This window comes from Tetrao urogallus (assembly GCF_951394365.1).
Source record: "Tetrao urogallus genome assembly, chromosome: 2".
In the NCBI taxonomy this organism is placed as follows: domain Eukaryota; kingdom Metazoa; phylum Chordata; class Aves; order Galliformes; family Phasianidae; genus Tetrao; species Tetrao urogallus.
In genome coordinates this window covers 13,374,075-13,392,043 of record NC_136814.1, presented here as the reverse complement: position 1 = coordinate 13,392,043, position 17,969 = coordinate 13,374,075, and the positions used below count along the sequence as shown (strand labels likewise).

General features: G+C 43.9%; 1 protein-coding gene across 1 annotated transcript in view; it reads right to left on the bottom strand.

Annotated features, from left to right (window-relative positions):
* Positions 1–17,969, bottom strand: part of PAK5 (p21 (RAC1) activated kinase 5) — a gene marked incomplete at its 3' end in the record, with an annotated part of 162,944 nt that overhangs the window by 54,954 nt on the left and 90,021 nt on the right. The window contains exon 2 of the mRNA XM_079532699.1: positions 4,791–4,930. Within this exon, the coding sequence (XP_079388825.1) occupies positions 4,791–4,820 (30 nt within the window). The 5' untranslated portion in view covers positions 4,821–4,930. The remainder of the gene's footprint in view (positions 1–4,790; positions 4,931–17,969) is intronic.

Below are 17,969 nucleotides of genomic sequence, written 5' to 3'. Positions count from 1 at the left end.
TCCACTGAACTCTGCCCCAGGAAATATAAGAAAAGATTTTCTTCTACCCTCTTCTCCCCCACCAAAGACAGCTTTCTAGTGCTCCTGGCATCTATCACACATGCAGAGTCAAATGCTTCCACACCTGGTAATAATCAGTGCAAGAAAACTGCAGATCGGGGGGAGGAGAAACTATTCTTTCTTCATTCTGGTTAAAGGCAATCTTAAAATCTGAAGAGTGCATAAGAATTTAGTAGAATCTTTCTCCACCATTTTCCCTCTCTAAGCAAGCCAGGTACACCTGCAGCACTTCTACACTTCTTGTTTTCTGGAGCTCTCTGTTTTGCCATGCCCATGTTGCAGCCAGGCTTCTTCTCAAATGACCGCTTCTGTCAGCTTCCACCTATCTCACCTGCTGTATTGCTCAATCACCTATTTATACAGAATCATCTTCCAAATTCTCTCAGACTTCATCTCAAACTCACCTTCATCTCCAACCTTGTGCTCACTGTCACCCCAGGTTACCAATAGTTAAGTTACCCTCCTCTACATTTTTGACTCTCAATGTTTGCTGCGAAATAAAATGAATACGAAGAACCATCTCCAGCAGAATAACTTTCCATGGTAGCAAATATAAAGGATTTTCCTTGACGTCACACAAATGGCTTGGGTTGGATGGGACCTCAAAGATCCCACTGAGTTCCAACATACAGCTGTGGGGAGGGTGGCACTCCACTAGCTGAGGCTGCCCAGGGCCTGAGCTGGAGCACCCAACCTGGCCTGGAGCACCTGCATGGGGCACCCACAGCTTTGGGCAGCAGTGCCAGGGCCTCACCGCCCTCTGAGTAAAGAATTTCTGCCTAACATCTAACCTAAATCTCCCCTCTTTTAGTTTAAAGCCATTCCCTCTTTTCCCATCACTATCTGTTTTTATAAAACATTGATCCCCTCCTGTTTATAAGCTCCCTGCAAGCATGCAAAAACATGAAGAAATACAGAGCAAAGCAACACAGATGCAGGGAAGCAAACTTAGGCACTGCAGGAGCTAGGTTGGAAATATAAATATATACAAATTATGGTTACAAGGACACAGAATAAAGTCAAAACCAAATATAGAAGAAATCTCTAGATGCCTAAAATAAAGATTAGGTTTCAGAATAGCCATTGTACCTTTTCTATCTGAGAAACAGTTTTCAAAAGTCTAAGACATAAAGACTTAATCAGTCGTAGTACTTTGGTCATATCTCATCTGTAAAATGATCTATTAAATTGCAGGAATAAAAGTGAGGTTTTTATTCAAGCTTCTCCAGGAAGAGATTTGTTTGAAAGAGGTCAGTTCAGTCTTTCAGTCAAGGTAATCTCTACTGTTTATTTAAAAAATACAGAATGAGGGAAAAATGATGGTGGGCCAACACAGCAAAATTTCCCTACGGATGCAACAAAGCAAAAACCTGCAGGTCAGCTTGCTTTCAGCTGGGAAAAACAAAAGCAAAAATTGCAATCTGTCTGCAATTCATAAGGATGAATCACATGGTGATGATTCAAACTGAACTGTTGACAAAGTTAGCCTAATGAAAAACCCTGCTCAGAGAAGGGTAGCAGCACTGAAGTTGGTTTTGGCAGAATTCAAGACACCAACCTACAAGTCTGGTTTGTCAAGGGTCTCTGTGGCAGAGGAGAAGAAGGTGGACCAGCAACGAAATTATTTCCATTATTTTGTATTTTGCTCCTGAAATTAGCAGCTTGCCCTTTCCATCCTCACAGCCCCATTCTGTCCACACGCCTTCCTGCTGTTAATGCACAATTACGATTTAAATACATTGCCTTTAAGCTTTTGAGTCACCAATGGTCATTTAGGTCAATACATTTGTTTCTTCTGCTCTTTTGAATATTTATGGGTCTCAGTGTTTTTCCACTTCTTAGTCCCACTGTAACTCAATTCTGAGCCTCCTATGGCAAAACAACAAATGCCAGGCAAACCACATGCTGTGCTGCCCATCTGCTTCCACTGACGCCTTTCCTGTTCACTCCATGTTTCATCCGCTCTGTGCTTTACATGATCTTCATGGCAAAGTTTTCTCATTATTAAGTCCATCTATCCTGATGAATCAGAAAACAAGAAGAGCAGCACTATCCATTACCAGAGCAATATCCATGACTGTCAATATATAGTTTCCTCCAGTGCTCATCTGCACTAAGCTCTTTTACTCTAGCACAAAAAAAATGGAAAAAAAATGCAGAAAATTTTCAGTGCGCAACTGTTTCCCATGCAACTGGGGAACAACCTTTGGGTGGTGACACCACACAACCAGCAAAAGAATCCAGTCACTTCTACTTGCTGTGACAACAATTTCATCAAAGCATGATGAAAAGCTCCTAGCATTTATGAAACAGCCTTGACACAAGTGCCTGTAGTGAGAGTGCAAGGAAGAGAGAATATCTACGAGGGAAACCATGAGCAGGGAGGCATGAGTGCAGAGCAATTGTAGAAATTGTGCTGGATTTCTCTGGAAAGGCAGGAGCAGCACAGATATCAATGTGAGGAGGTGGAGGCTGGACCACAGGGCACAGATGTAATAGAAAATTGAGTAACAGAGGATAGGCAAGTAGAGAAGGAGCTAAATCAATCAAGTAATTTTGATTTGATCCAGCTTCAATGGGGAAGGCCAATGGAGCAGCTCTTACAGGGATTTAAGGAGTACTTTTTCAGCCTCATTTTACACAGGATGAAATGACAGTAGAAAAATTAACCCTGCATGACATGGTGCCTGCTGCAGGTCTGCTTTGCTGGGTCTGCCCCAAAATGCTTCTCCCAACACTCTAATCACTTAGAACTAAATATATTCACACAAAGCCTCTGCAGTTCCTTTCCCCCAACAGGAGGGTTTCATGAATTCATAAAACCTCTACAGGCTCAGCCCTTTTTACCACTCTCCCTCATCCACTGAAGCAAGTCTTTCTGAGATCAGTAATGCCCCACCTCCATCCACAAACCTTCAGAAGTCACAGCACATGTGGGTGATCTGTGACTTTATGCAAACATGTTTGGTTTACAGGAAATTCATTTACACAGGAACAGCCAAAGGAGGCTCACTTTCTGCCTGGGTTTGGTAAAGAACTTCTACCCATTTGGAGTACATGTTCTTTGTTCCATACTTTTCCCTTCTTCAAAGGAAATATGTGCTTCCATAGCTGTCTCCATGGAAACAGCAAACTTGCAGTACACCATGTGCCCAGTTTCAATATGGAAATCTGTATTTCTTAACACAGAGTGATAAAAACTCAAGCTGGGATCAGAAAGGCTGATCTAGTCTCTTCTGGTTCATTTGTCACCACCAGAAAAGTTCCTGTGGGCTAACTTGTGCCACACATGGCAACATCTGTGCAAACCTACTGTTGATGAACAACCAGTTTGGACTTCAGTTACACCTGATATAGTGGAAGGATTAGACAAAACTTTTAATTTGCACGCTTCATTAATCCAAATAGCACCAGCTCAGTTCCCAGGCTACCAAAGCTGCTAATGGAGATGAAACTAAGTATTCTGCTTCCTTCCTGAAATGTGTTTTGAGACCAAACACTGAGCAAATTTGAAAGAAGTTACAGAAATTTTTACCAGTTTTTATTTTGAGGAGAAAAAACTGCACACATTTGCCACTAACCTGCTTTGGCTGCTTTGTGTGATTAAATCCATTATTTTCCCAGCCAAACTGCAGGTACAAGTCTCCTTTCCCTCTTGGGAACTGAACAAAAGAGCCAAAGGTTCAGTTCTGAGTCATATCTTAATTTTATGGCAGTGGTGTTAATTCTCATTACTCTGAGTTCTGATCATTCATACAGATATAAGAGAAGCAATTAAAAATGACTTTAACCATAATGTTAGAGAACCATTCTGCTCCTGGACATCCTGAAATTCTCTAACGGGAACTGAGCTTGTTTCTACATGCTCAGTTGGATTTGGTCCCCAACACAGTGCTGCATTCCCCTGCAAGGTCACATCCAGTGAGAAAATGCAGCAAGATCTAGACCTCTATTAAGCTCAACTCCCAACGGAGAATTGGGCTCCCTGAATCATTCCATCACTTGCAACTTTCAGACCATCAACGAGGATGCACAACAGCTGCACAAACAGAGCACAGGTAGAGAAGAGAGGATTTGCCTTCTGGCTTGGGAAAACTGGCCCAAGCGTAATGAAGTGTATAGCTTTTCTACAATCATTTGTTCAGCTCCATAAATCCCAGGGCATAATTCAGGCTGCCGGGGAGAGCAGCTGTGCAGGAATCTCTGCAAGAGTGGAAAAAACACTGCAACCACCTACAGCATCAGAGCAAACCGTCGGGAGCTGTGCTGGGTGCCAGACCAAACGCTGCTCTCATTTCACATTGTGTTACTGCTGTTGATTTAAAAGGAGTCGCTCAGTTGTAATACCATAAATATCAGCAGAATGACTCTCACTGGCAGCCTGAAGTGAATATTAGGCAAACAAAATCCAACACTCTATAACTGTCCTTCACTCAACAGTACCTGTTTAAATTAATATTATTATGGCAAAGATATTGAAATTGTTACCAGAAACCCAAGCAGAGACTGCAGATGCTAGAACTCTCCACCAGTAAATGTTTTCCTTGCCACTAAATACCTTCCCTTTCAAAACAGAAACGCCACTTACGGCAGCTGACATCCAGAAACCCATGGCTGATCTGGATATGCAGGAGGGTACGCTGTGAGCAAGGACAGACATGGCAAACAAGGAGAAATACATGACAAAGGCCCTGGGGAAATCACGAAGGAATAGCTGAGCAGGGACCCACCTTGGGGCTGAGCTGACCAGGAGGTCTCATCCCACAGCACTGAAAACCACGGGACCAGCGTGTGTCGGAGCTCACCACTGCTGCAGGCTGAAGAAACGTCTCCTGTGAGGGCAAGCACTCAGCCCAGCCAGAAAGAACTCCTGTTGGTAACAATCAGAAAACAGTTATGGAAAAGAAGCCAAGAGAGACCAACAGGAATATCAGTCACATGTCTGATGAAAACAGAAATAGTGTACCTGTCATAAATACAGCTCTGGAGGATCTGAAGTTACTTATGGCCTTGGGTTGAATTCAGCACACAGATTTAGCTGTTCAAAAATGCAGGCTTTATTTATTTATAAAAACTACTGAGGAAGGAAAAGGGTGATGACAATCTTCCCATGTCAAGAGGCTGCATGGTTACACAGCTCAGCTAGGGTGGGAGAAGCAGGTCCAGATCTCTTCAGGGTATTATCCAAAGCATAGATTCAGAAGAGGACCTTCAGAAGGAATTTGCTTAACATCATCACAGTATTGATGTCTATGTATCTCCTTTCAACACTGAAATACCCACAGAAACTGAGGCTGAGACTTAGGCTAGCCATCCTTTGGCAGCACAACTCAAGCTTCTCCTTGCACCTCTGCCAAGAAAGATGGCCATCCTTCCAGGCTTTCTGCTCAAGATCCCAGAACAGAGAAGCACACTTCATACTCACCAAAGTTAACAGAGAGGAGATGCGTCTCTGGTTCTGGCAGCATCAAACCCAACATGGCCCTACACCATTGGCCAATGCAAGATTCATGACTCTAGCTCCATCATCAAACCAATACTGACTCCTGCACCCTGCAGGATGAGGCCCCACTGCTTATACCTCAGCCTCCCAGCAGCCGCCAGGAGCTCACCTGAGTTACACGGACAACTCAACTGAGCAGCAACAATCAACTCAGTGAGCAATGGAATTTCTACGGACAGGGAAAAACTCAGAACACTGGGCAACAAGACTGCTTGTGCAGACAGGGAAAAGATTTTCAGCTGACACAAGGCTTTTGCACATCACTGAAGCTCAAATAACTGCTAAATTTGGCCCAGAATACCTTTTGCTTGGTTATTTGCTGGCATCACATAGGATTTTTTTTAAATACATTTACAAACCATATCTCTTAGCACCAACAACCTCAGCAACACCAAGGAATTATGCTGATTCATCTCTTCTGAGGAGCTTAGTTTAGTTAATGTCAAAGAGCCAAACCCATCCCAGTCATTACAAAATTTACTTAGCTAATGTGACTGGCCAAGAGCTGCATCTGCTGCACATGCGGTGCAGTCCTTCCCGGGGGGACTCACCTCCTACACAAACACTGCAGAGCGGGGAAAAGATCTGGATAAATGCCATCTAATTGCATGGTGATTTGTCTACATCTCCCTCAGAGTCTGGATTTCATTTCAGACCTCTGAATCCACCTCTCCTCATATCAGCATTGCACAGGGAGGTCACAAATTCAGAGATACAGCTCAGGTCTGAGGCTGAGGGGGTTTACACCCTGATCTTACCCATAAGACTAACCCTATGCTTAAAGCAATGCAAGTACCAAAGCTCACAGGACCAAGGTTTGACTTTTTTCTCCAAGGCAAGAAGTTGCTTAATTTGCCACTGGTTTACTCAAGAAGGTAAGTGTCTTTTTGGGGGGGGTAACTCTTGTCATAAATTTTGACTATGTGACATATTTTCAGAATGCCATTGCTATGGCTGCATTCAGAATATTTTCAGAATGCCACAGCCACTTTAAAAAGCATCAGTGAAACTAATATTAAAAATGACTTACTGCATAATTCATGTCCTTCAGAAACCACTTCTTACTCAACTGGAGAACCAACCAGCCATGCATTTTACATCACTTTCTCATTTCCTTAGAAGCAATGTGTTACTTTAGGGAGAAATTCCACATGTTTGTGCTTCACTTTAACTTGGACAATGCAAAGCTCTCTAGCACATTCCCCACATGCTAATTAAGTTCAATGTGATCATATGGGGTGGTGGGAAGCAGCAGTTTGCCGGGTGACATGGGAGGCAAACTCAAGATTTAGACCAGATTAATATCAGGCTTAATCACACTAAGGGAGGAACTCTATCGTAGGTACAAAATGCTCTACTTAATTTTCGTATTTGTTTCCTTTGGATGCTTTAACATAAGAAAAACAGTGAATGTTACACAAGCGTTGGAGAAAGCACTTGGGAAACATCTAGCACAATAAACAGAGGAATTGATACAAGAAATAGAATTGAGAAAGCTTGTGGCACACACAGCCATGGATAAACCTGCTTCAGAGCATCCTAAAAATTCACAGCCACAGAACTGTGGGAGGACGGCCCATCCCTGAGAGCTGTCAGTGTGAGAGTCCCCACCACAGCCACCTCCAGAATCTCCCTTCTGCCCAACTACCGAGCTGAGGGACCCCAACTCCCCAAAAGCCCTGTAGTTTTATTCACTTCTTAATTTTTCCTTTCACCAAGGCAGAGTAACTGTCACATGTTCCACTCAGTAAAGATGGATCGTTCACTCCAAGTAATTAAATTATATTACTAAAGACTTGTGGTACCTCATAAGAACTTGTCTATGATGTGCCACATAGAAAGGTATATAAATTAAATAAAAAAGATGAAAATCTGCATACCCTAACTGCTCAATCCTTTGAAAAGAAACCCATCGCTCTTGGATAAAATAAGATGGACTATAACTTTAAAATACTGGTTTAGAGAGCCCATACACTCCAGCTGAAACTTAAGCCACACTCAAGGAAAACATCTCTCCCACACACTTGGCATGAGATGATTTGAATGAGACAATAAGTAGACCCCAAAATCCCGAACCGGGAAGGCTATTTTTCAAATAAGAAATCCCATTTGCAGGCTTTTATTACGGCACAGCACTGCCAGTGTTTAAGATGGAGCAGGGCTGCCCACGTGCCCAAATGTGGGTCACACAGCAGGTGTGTGGGGCAGCCCATAGGTGCAGCACTCCTTCCACTGCAGCATGTCCACCAGTGACACCAGGCTGCACTAACATGCACTTCAGGAAAGCAACGAGCCCTCCCTTTCTTTTTCAGTGTTCAGCTGACACTCCTTAATGTAGGTTATACAGAAAGGAAATACTGTAATACTTTCTCAAGTAATTTGAGGAATGGAGACTCAGTGCCTTAATTAAGGTTAAATACTCAAGTTCAATTTCTTATAATTAAATTTAACACCTATCAGAGTTAATAGGCCAAAAATAATAAACCACATGAGAATAATGAGAAAGCCAGTCCAGAAACTCCTAGAGTGAATAATTCAGTTATTCAAGTACCAAAATCTGGCACACGTGCCAGCAGGAAAATGAACAGTTGGAAGACTCATCTCCATGAGCAAAGTCAACCAGGAAAACTGCAGGAAAATCAAGGCAGGGTAAATTTTAGCTTCAAAGATTTTCCAAGCAGAAAAACATCTACATTTAGGATTTTTTTTTCCCATTAAGTTTCATGAAGACTGCAGAGTTGGTGCAGGAAAGGTGAAAACATTCAGGAACGAAAGGATTCAATAAAGTGCTTGTATAAATCACACACACATACACACATACAAAAAGGACATTGCAGGAGAGTATTTTCAGCAGTCTTCATTCCCAGTGACACCTGGATGAGCCACACACACGGCCCTGCAGATCACTGCAACGGCAGGTCACCACCATCAAGCTGGTCAGAGTACACTGTAGGCGTACACAGAAGCAACTGCCACTGTTACCTGAAAGGTCCCTAAGAATCCAAGGCCTAAAAAAACATAACCAAAAACCAAGGCAAACAAAATATTAAGAAGAGTTGAGGCATCCGAGAGTTTGGCTCACTGCCTTTTTGCTGACATTATATGCTATTTTTTTTAGGATATTTTACTTCTTCCTGACAAGGCAGTGGTTTTAATTACCAGAAATACAGTGTTTGCAGTGAGCTCAGAACTGTGCCTTAGAAATCAGCAACAAAAATTTTCAGCTCTGCCTATATAAACACTAACTGATTTTTCTTTTCTGCTCTATCTTGAAAATTACGATGTCCGACAGATGACCCCTTCTTGTTACAAACCCATGCAGAGAAGCAGCTACACGCCTTATACAGAAAGCAATTCAAATATGCTGGTTTAGTACATCAAATACTCTGCGAGTGGATCTGTTTAACTATCAGCAGTAGACATCTGCGTTCATACGGCTGTAAAAATTACGCCAAGATGAACAACTTCTTAATCAAGGTATTTCAATAGTTTGTGTAAGCTATGCAGAAATACAACTAATTGCGTTCTGGACAGTGAGAGCAGGAAAACTGTGCCAGAATCAGGCAAACCAGTGATGCTGTGGTTGCTATGTCATCAAAACATTTACAGCAGATCTCACTAGCAGTGCCCCACAGCAGGAGGTGTGCCATCAGACATTCATATACATACTGACACCTCTGCACGTCACCCAAACAAGTCTGTACCAGGGGGTGCACCTTCTGCTTGCCATTTCCCTCAGCCATGCATGCTGGTCATGACAAACAGGCATGGAAATGTCCCATGTGCTCCTTACTGTAATCCATGCATCTCAAAGAATAATCACAGCTAAGTGAAAAATTTTGGAAGTCTGTATTACTGTCCATGCTGGCTAAGCCTGTGCATCTGTTCAGCAGGCAGGCAGTAACTGCTGACCATCACCTGCCTGCATCCCAGACCCAAATCACAAAACTCAGCCATGCTTGCAGGAAGGCTCTTTGATGTCTCTGATGGCTCAAGTCAGAAGAAGTTACTTTTTTCCTCCCCCTTAATATGCTAAAATCTCTCAGTGTTACCAGAAGAGTGCCTCCATCAGGCATTCAGACACAACTACTGCTTAACTCTTTTTTCATTCCCATCCACGCACACCTGGGACCTGCCACAACAGATTGTACTTCCAAATTTTCCTACTTCTTCCTAATTAATGTGGAACAGCAATATGAGAGCTGTTTCTTGTGGCTACAATAGAGGCGGTACATCATGTCCTCTAAGTAAGAGGGAGAGCTTCTGTCAGCACACATCTGTCTCCTTATCTCCTCGAGGAGCTACTGACCCTCCAGGAGATGAGGAGGTGCAGGATGGGCAAGAAGGGGCTTGGTGGAGCCGAGACTGAGATTGCAAGGCAAAGCTGAAGAGTGGGAAAGGCATATTGGGGCTGAGCACTAGTGAGAGGTGTGTGCCAGCCCCTGGAGCATGGATGCAGGAGTGATGTCCACCCTAGTCACAGGAGAGGAGCGGGAGCTCTTATGTGAAGCAGATCAGATGTCTGTTTTCACTTTCCAGTCCCTAATGCACATCCCACTGCAACCAAGCATGCAGGACAGGCAGCCCCTAGTCGTGCTCCATTCCCCATACCCCCCATAAACCAGCAGCATCCAGGGCTGCCAGCACTGCCGGTCCCAATTCCCCTCTTCCTGCTGCAGCTTTAATCCCCCGCCCATCTGCTCCCCTTTCCTCTGCACAGGGTTATCATGGCACAGCCGCTTTTCCCTGCGGGCAGCTGACTGACAGATGCACAGCAGGGGGATATTGGGCCTCTTCATATGATTATCTTTTTCTCCCCGGGAGGGATTTAGTTTATTGAGGATGTTGCTGAGAGACTTCAGTTTAGACGAGTGTTTTACTCATGAGATATAACCCAGAGGGTGTGGTTTTGCTTTCCTCAGTCAGGCGAGATTGCGGGGATCACTTCTGTATCCCTAGGAAAGAGGCACAAGGCCTGAATGAGCTCCCAGGTTTAGAATCTCAGCCAGGCCTTGTTCAGCTGCCAAGTTACCCCAAACATACCTGCCTCCCCCCAGGAGGAAGCTCCACGTGAGATTTCTCCTCTCACTTGCTCTCAGGCTCAAGAATGAAGACAATGACGAGCACAAGCACGTCTTGAAATACACTTCTGCACAGCACATGCCTGTGTATACAGACACACACAGGCACATGTACACATCAATGCACGTCTAGTAGATATACATGCACACAGCTTCAATCAACTTCCCTGTGCCTGAACCTGTGGGTTCAGCTTCATTCTATATTTTCTCTAATGTCAAATTCGCTGGAGAATATTTGTAAATAACAGAAATTAGAGATTTTCCATCCCACCTTCCCAAGGTACGGAGTCTTGAAAAACAACATTCATTATTGAGATCCTTGTAATTTTTGTGTTCTCTGGACATACACCATGCAAATATTTAGAATGCAACTTCCCCATTTCTTCTGATTGTTGCCCATTTTCACAATGCTGTAGAAAGCCTTTCCATTGCTGCTGTGATGAGCCCTCTGCTAGTCCCTAGTCGCTGTGTGCAGCAGAGCAGGCTCCAGCCAAGCAGATCTGTGGCTGTGCCCACGTGGTCCCTGCAGCATGGCCAGCACTATCATCAACACCTTCTGCTGATGTATTTGTCTGATCCTGGCCCACAGGTTCAAAAGGTCCCCAAGGGAGGGATGAAGATATAAACAGCACGATCACATAAGCCTCCTTAGGAAGACAGGCTAAAAAGAGATTTGACTTTCTACAGTGCCATGATACGGTACATTAAGACGGTTTCAGGACATGTGCAGGGCAGTAAAGGGATCACCACCTCTGTCTGGGCTGCAACAAATGAACACATTGCTATGTGCCCCGCAGACCGCTTCCCAGGGAAGGCAAGCATTCTGCAACATGCCCATTTGCACAGGAGCCTGCCCAGGCAGCAGGACCTTCCCAGCTGAGCTGCCCAAATGGAGCTGGTCTGAAGCTGGCCGAAGGCGGTAGCAGCTTGACTGCAGCCAAAACTGTACTCAGCCTCAAAACCACTCAGCATGTTTGAGATGCCTAGTTTCTCCAGCAAAGATGGAAGCGCTCCATTACCCTGCTAGCACTGCGCTTCCTTACAGTACCTACAGGTGTGGATTTCACAGCTCCTGCCAGGGGCTGAAGCAGAGACTTCTCCCAATCCTAGAACACCGCAGCATTGTCTGGGCAGGCAGCGAAGCTGTGGGAACTGAGCCCAAATGACTTCAGGTATTTAAAGCCCCAACTCTTACTGAAGCGATTAAGTGATTTGCTCTGTCACATTTCTAACGAACGGGAGGAGGGGACAGCCCTGCTTCACTCAGCCAGCCTATCTGCATCCACCACCCCTACCAGCCTGGGACACAGCCACACTGGCACCCCATCCTCATGAAATGTACAAAACCAAGATTGTGCTCCCTGGTGCTAATTTTGCACCTTTTTATGACTCGTTCCCACCTGGTAACAGACATAATTACTGCCACCACAAGATTACGGTAATGCCTTAAGAACCATGTTTGAAGACAGAGATAAACTCTCACTGGAAACCATGTGTTGATTGTTTTCCTCAAATTAGGAAACCATTCTCTATAATTAAAACATTGCTACCCCTTCTGCGATTAATGCAATACAGTCAAAACTAATTAATAGGACTGATGTTTAAAAGGTCTAATTTGTCTAAATAGGGCAGTGTATCAATGAGCAAATTATGCATTGCCCCTAGGAAACACACCAACAACTCTGCCTAACCAAGTTGGTGAGAACACATATACTGAATGAAGGCTTCAGTCTCCATTGGCACCCAGAAAGGTAATATCGCACTCTGATTCATTCTTAGAGCTTCATTTCCACCCATCTCCCTCAGCCCCATGGCTGTAGAACCTGGGGATGTGCAACACCTCATGCACAAAGATGCCACTCCACCAACAGGATGGGAACTTGCAACACCAGCCAGTGCAGTATTAAAACTGGAGAACTTCTGCACTGGGGAAGAACGTCCCCATACATGTTAAAGCTTCTTTTGTATTCCCTGGCATGGCATTAGCTACCTTTATTCTCACAGTGACAACTGTAGGCACAGCATAAGGAAATTTTCCTGTAAAAGTGAGCTGCCCTTGGTCCAGAGCTGGCTCTTTCCATACAGGCAAGCTTCTCTCAGAACACAGATAAACTTTACAACCCATTCGTGCTCTGGTGCAAGACACTACATGAAATGCCAAGGAAGTGGCTGCTGCTCACGTGCAGTGTTTCTGCAGACTGCCAAGGAGCAAAGGGCTTCACAAAAACATCATTTTCAGCAGTTCCACTTTTGGGAGAAAGCTGGACTCAAAACCAACCCCTCTTCCTTGCAGACACATGCCTGAAACAGGGATAACACTTGCAACACCGCATATGAAGGAAAGCCCAAAACCATCTCACTGCAATTGATTTTTTATTAGCCAAGTCAGTAGAGTGATAATTATGATAGCCCCCCTGGGCTTATCACTACTCAACCCTTATAGGGCAGCAGGGAGATAAACGCAGCATTTACACATGCATATAATTGTTTTATTTCTGCATTAAATATTCATTTCCAAAGGGTTCCCAGCACACACAGCACTTCCTGAAGCACCGTGCAGAAACCAGGTTTGCTGTCTCCTCAGGCATTCCCGTTTGCTGCAATTCCTGCACAAACAGCTGCTTGCTAACATGCATTTGGCCTCATCCAGCCTTCATGTGGCTGAAGCAATACTGGCTTCACACGTGGAGGAAGCTGCAGGCAGCACATTGGGAAGTCTCTAAGGCTGCCCTACTACACCCAGAAAGCAGGTCTCATCTCTTGCCATCTGCTATTGATGTCAGATTTCAGGTAGCAAGAGGGCAACAGCATGTTCCAGAGCTGCAAGTGCTGCTAGAACAGCAACAGCAACACATGGGAGCACACAGGTCGCCTTCACCTACTGCTGTTTTGCCTAAGAAAATTTTTACTATCTTTTGCTTATGCTTTTACCTGCATTTTCCTTTTCCAGAGAAGATAATATGAACTTGGAGCTGTACCTTCCACAATTACCTTGGCCTGAATGAAACAGGTATGAATTACACACAGTCTCAAAAGCAAACACCAATGAGAAAAGCACTACGCTCATAACAAGGTCCAATGCACAGGAATCCATGCAAACCCAACCCCAGCAGCAACTGGTTTTGCAGGGATAAATAAGGTCCTGTGAGTAGTTCCATCTGCTGGCCCACCAGAAATGGCAACAGTGGGGAAAAAAAACACAACTAAAAACAGAACAAAATGAAACAAAAAACCCCCATGACCAACGCTAAAACTCCCCAGAATATACGGTTTACTCCAGTGATGACACATTCATCCTCCCAGTTGGCTTCTCAGTCACACAGAGCCTCAAAGACATAAGTATAATGGTACTTAAAGTTGCTTCTTATCATTAACTGGAGCAGGAAAGGGGATGAGATGTCAGGTGAAGAGCAAGCACCTTTGCAAATTGCAAAGTTTACTGCACAGGAGCCAGGCACACAGTGAGCAGCAGGTCAGCACCACTACCCAAGTTCCCATATGCTTACCTGCTTAGGAGGTGGCTTCAGATCAATTCATGGGACATTTGTTACTTTTTTTTCTCACCCTCAACAGAGTAAGCCCATGACAACATCTGCCTGAAGAGCTTTTACAAGACCTAAGGGATTAAAACACCCCACAATTGCCATTACTGCCAAAATCAAGGAAGATAAATGTGCTGAAAGCCTGAAAACACTCATCAGATCCCGGAACAGCTCACATTGTTAGGCTTTGTGCAGCCACTGACTTTTTCCAATGAAATTATAAACCCTCCCTTAATGGAATTTGACAACTGAAAAATAGTGAGATTTAAAATAACAAGTGGTCCCTGTAGCATCCCCTGCAGCAAGGTTGGAGACACAGAACTGACCTTCAGCTTAGCCACCAAACCAGAAAGCCTGCAAAGAAGGAAAAGTGCTGGGAATACCTGTGTTAAGTCAGTAGTCCATCTTTCCCCAAGAACAGCTCTGCGCTGTCAGGCTTCTTCCTTCTTTTTAATCACTTAAAAAGCAACAAAAAGAGGAAACTGCTGTGCACTGCCAGGACTGCAAAGGCATCAGAACCTGCTGCAGAAGCTAGTAACAAACAGCCCCTGGAGAAAGACTGAGGAACTCATAGCACATTGTCCCCATGTTACAGGGCACACTGTCCTTAAACTGCATCCATATGAAATGGAAATGCAACTCACAAGCTGGGAGAATGTCAGCCCCTTACACTGCAGCTGATGAGGTGGACTCTGGTACATCAGAGACACCTCCAGGGTCAGTCTTTGCAAAGGATGTTGATAATATGGGAAGGATATGGGAGAAGGCCTTAAAAATAACTGGATGGGAGAAAAATGCCTCAATGAGAAATTTGGAGCTCAACCTGTTCAGTCTGTTTAAAGGAAGATTGAGAAGTAATGTGATTACAGTGTAAAACTCCTTCACAAAGAAAAACACAGTGTAAAAAGGAGCTTTGTTATCTCTAATATGGAATAAAAGGAATCACGGTTGAAAGCTGAAGGTTATGAAGGGCTGGTGAGGAAAGCCTTTTTACACCATGAATTGTTAAGCTGGAAGAGGCTATCAAACAAAGCAGTGAAAGCTTCATTCCCTGGATGCCACACAACACCAACCTGCTCTTTGCTGGCTCAAGGCAGCACTCAGCAGCACCAGGCTGCCAGCAGCACTCATACACGGCAGAGCCAGGCAGTGCATAGGGAACTCTTCGTACTGCTGCTGGGAACCAACACCTTTGTTGGCTCAGTTGGGTTTTTGCTGAGGCAACATTACAGGCATTTGATTGTTGTGATTTCCTCTTCACTTTTCTGCCTGGGAAGTAACTACTGAGGGATATTAAGCACAAAGGAAAATGTTTGCTCCCACCTTTTTTCTACTCCAGAAATCATCTGATGTTTGCCCACACAGCATCAAAATGAGCATCTCTTACGCTACTTATTAATGTTTAAACATGTTTATTTCAAGCAGAGTTCTTTGAAAAGTAATGACCCAGGTAAAATAAAAATAGCTAACAAAGAAAAACAAGACCGGCTGGCTGCTCCACCATCACAGTATTCTCAGAACAATTATGGGGGACAAAGATACAGAGAACTTTATGGAGGTGGCTCAAAGCTATGGAGGTTTATAGTAAAGCCCTACAACATTTGCAGTGACTGAAGACGATCTTACAATATATCTACTTGTGGTTCATATTTTTCAGAGTAGTATGATATATTTCAACTTTCTCTTGTCCTGAGAGCTACTTTAGAGCTTCTCAGTCTAAGGAACACTCAGCCATACAGAGGCAATGCAATATAGGCAGCATGCACTGCTGATGACAACTAGTAAGGAGGCAAAAAACCAACTCCAATAATTAAGATAAGGATTTCCAGAATGTTCTATGGGAACAAGATCAACTGGAACCATATTTCAGGTCCCAGACTAAAGATCTCTGCATCACTCCAGTTCCCTTAGAGCTGCAAAACAAGGACCCGATCCCTGGCTTGGCAGAGGCAGGATTTCAGCAGTGGAGCAGTGGTTTAGGAACAGAACTGTACAAAGGTCCTTCCTGCAACTGCTAACTCCATCACAAAGTGACCCAGAAAGCTTTTGCAGAGTACCTACCCTGTCGTCTTCTCCTAACACAGGTCCTAACACAGACCTTCTGATTCGCTTATGCTCAGTGCCCAAAGCAGGCAGTGTCAGTTCTACCTATTGCAGAAGCCTCTGCTTTTTGTAAAGCTCATTTAAACCCTGCAGAAGTCCCCAAAAAGGCTTGATATGCCACTGCTGCAGAGCATAGGATTAATACAGGTCCTTCTACAGAGAGGTGAATGTCATTTGCAGAACTGTGTTAATTCCTGATTTGAATTTAGATGATGTTTTTAAATAAGGAAAAAAGCTCAGAACATCCGCTGGGAATCCATGACTTGGATAAACTTTAATAAGTCACTAAATACAAGTGAGAAGTGCATCCAGACTGCAGCGCTGTATAAAGATAGGAAAAAAAGCAAGATGAATTCTAGAGAATAGAGAATAATGGCATCAGATTGCATATTATAGGCATGGCTGATGTGTTCTGAATGATAGGATATCATTTAGCAAGCTCAAAATCAGGAAGCTCCAACTGTAAGAAATGCTCTCACAAAGAAAGAGAAGAACAGGACATGTTGGAGGTTTAACCTAGGGCTTTCCTACACAGGCACTTTTCTCCAAGGAAGGCAACAAGAACCGGGAGAGAAAAGGCTCTAGAACAGATAGGACCACGATGGGGGCTAAGGAGACAGTAAAGTCTCATGTTAATTCCAGCCAAACTCTCCAAGTGCTGACAGTTGACATAACATGCCCTCACAGTAATCCCTCTGGTGTGAATGAATGGTAACAAAGCTCAGGCATCACTGGATTCCTCAAAATTTCAGCATAACCAATTTATCAGCATCTTCAGATTAAGTCATTCTGCAAGACTGCTTTCCAGTCCCTAGGAAGTAGGTACCCATAGCTATTATTGCAGCTACCATCAGCAATGTGCATAGATAACAGGAGCATTCTCCTGCAGCTTCTGGCTGCCACAACAGCACCATCAGTGCCATCAGCCTTTTACATGTACCAGTCTGTTTTGGCTTCATTTTAAATATTAGCCCTATATTACCTGAACCTGCAGAGTGTTACAATAAAAGACAGTCAAATACCTGTCTAGGAGATGGCAATGAGGAAGCTTCCCTTGGGTGGAAAGGAAGCTTGGCATCTTAAAGTGGATTAGCACGCAGCCCACATCTTTACATTGCTCTTCAGCATGGGAAAGGCCTTTTACAGAGAGATGCAGAAGCAGCAGCTGCACTGAAGGATTACCTTTGGTATGTTTCTTTCAAAATGAATGAAAATTGTCTCTTAACTCCTAATCTTTCATACTGTAGACTCAACTAAAATGGATATATATATATATATTTTTAAAGTTATGGAATTTAATGTAATGCTTCCCAGCAGGCTGCACTGGCTTTAAATATTTGCAGTCAAAATGTGAAACCTTTTTCCTTTCTTCTCCCTTAACTTTCTCTAAAACTATGAATATTCTATTTACTTAAATATATCCAGAACAGAGGAGCCTCAGAGAACCACAGCCTTTATCCGGGACAATCTTCTGCACCCTTCAGGGTACACTGTGCTTGGGAACTACTGCAGAGAACTCAGCAGCCTGCCACCACCCAGCTATCAGCAGCACATGGAAGGAGAGGAGCCTGCAGGCACAATTTATAGCTGATGCATAACATCACTGAAGCAGCTCAGAACACCAATGAACAGTTGTGGAGGAAGTCCAGAATGCTGTCACTTGAGCAGAGGCCAGGAGCA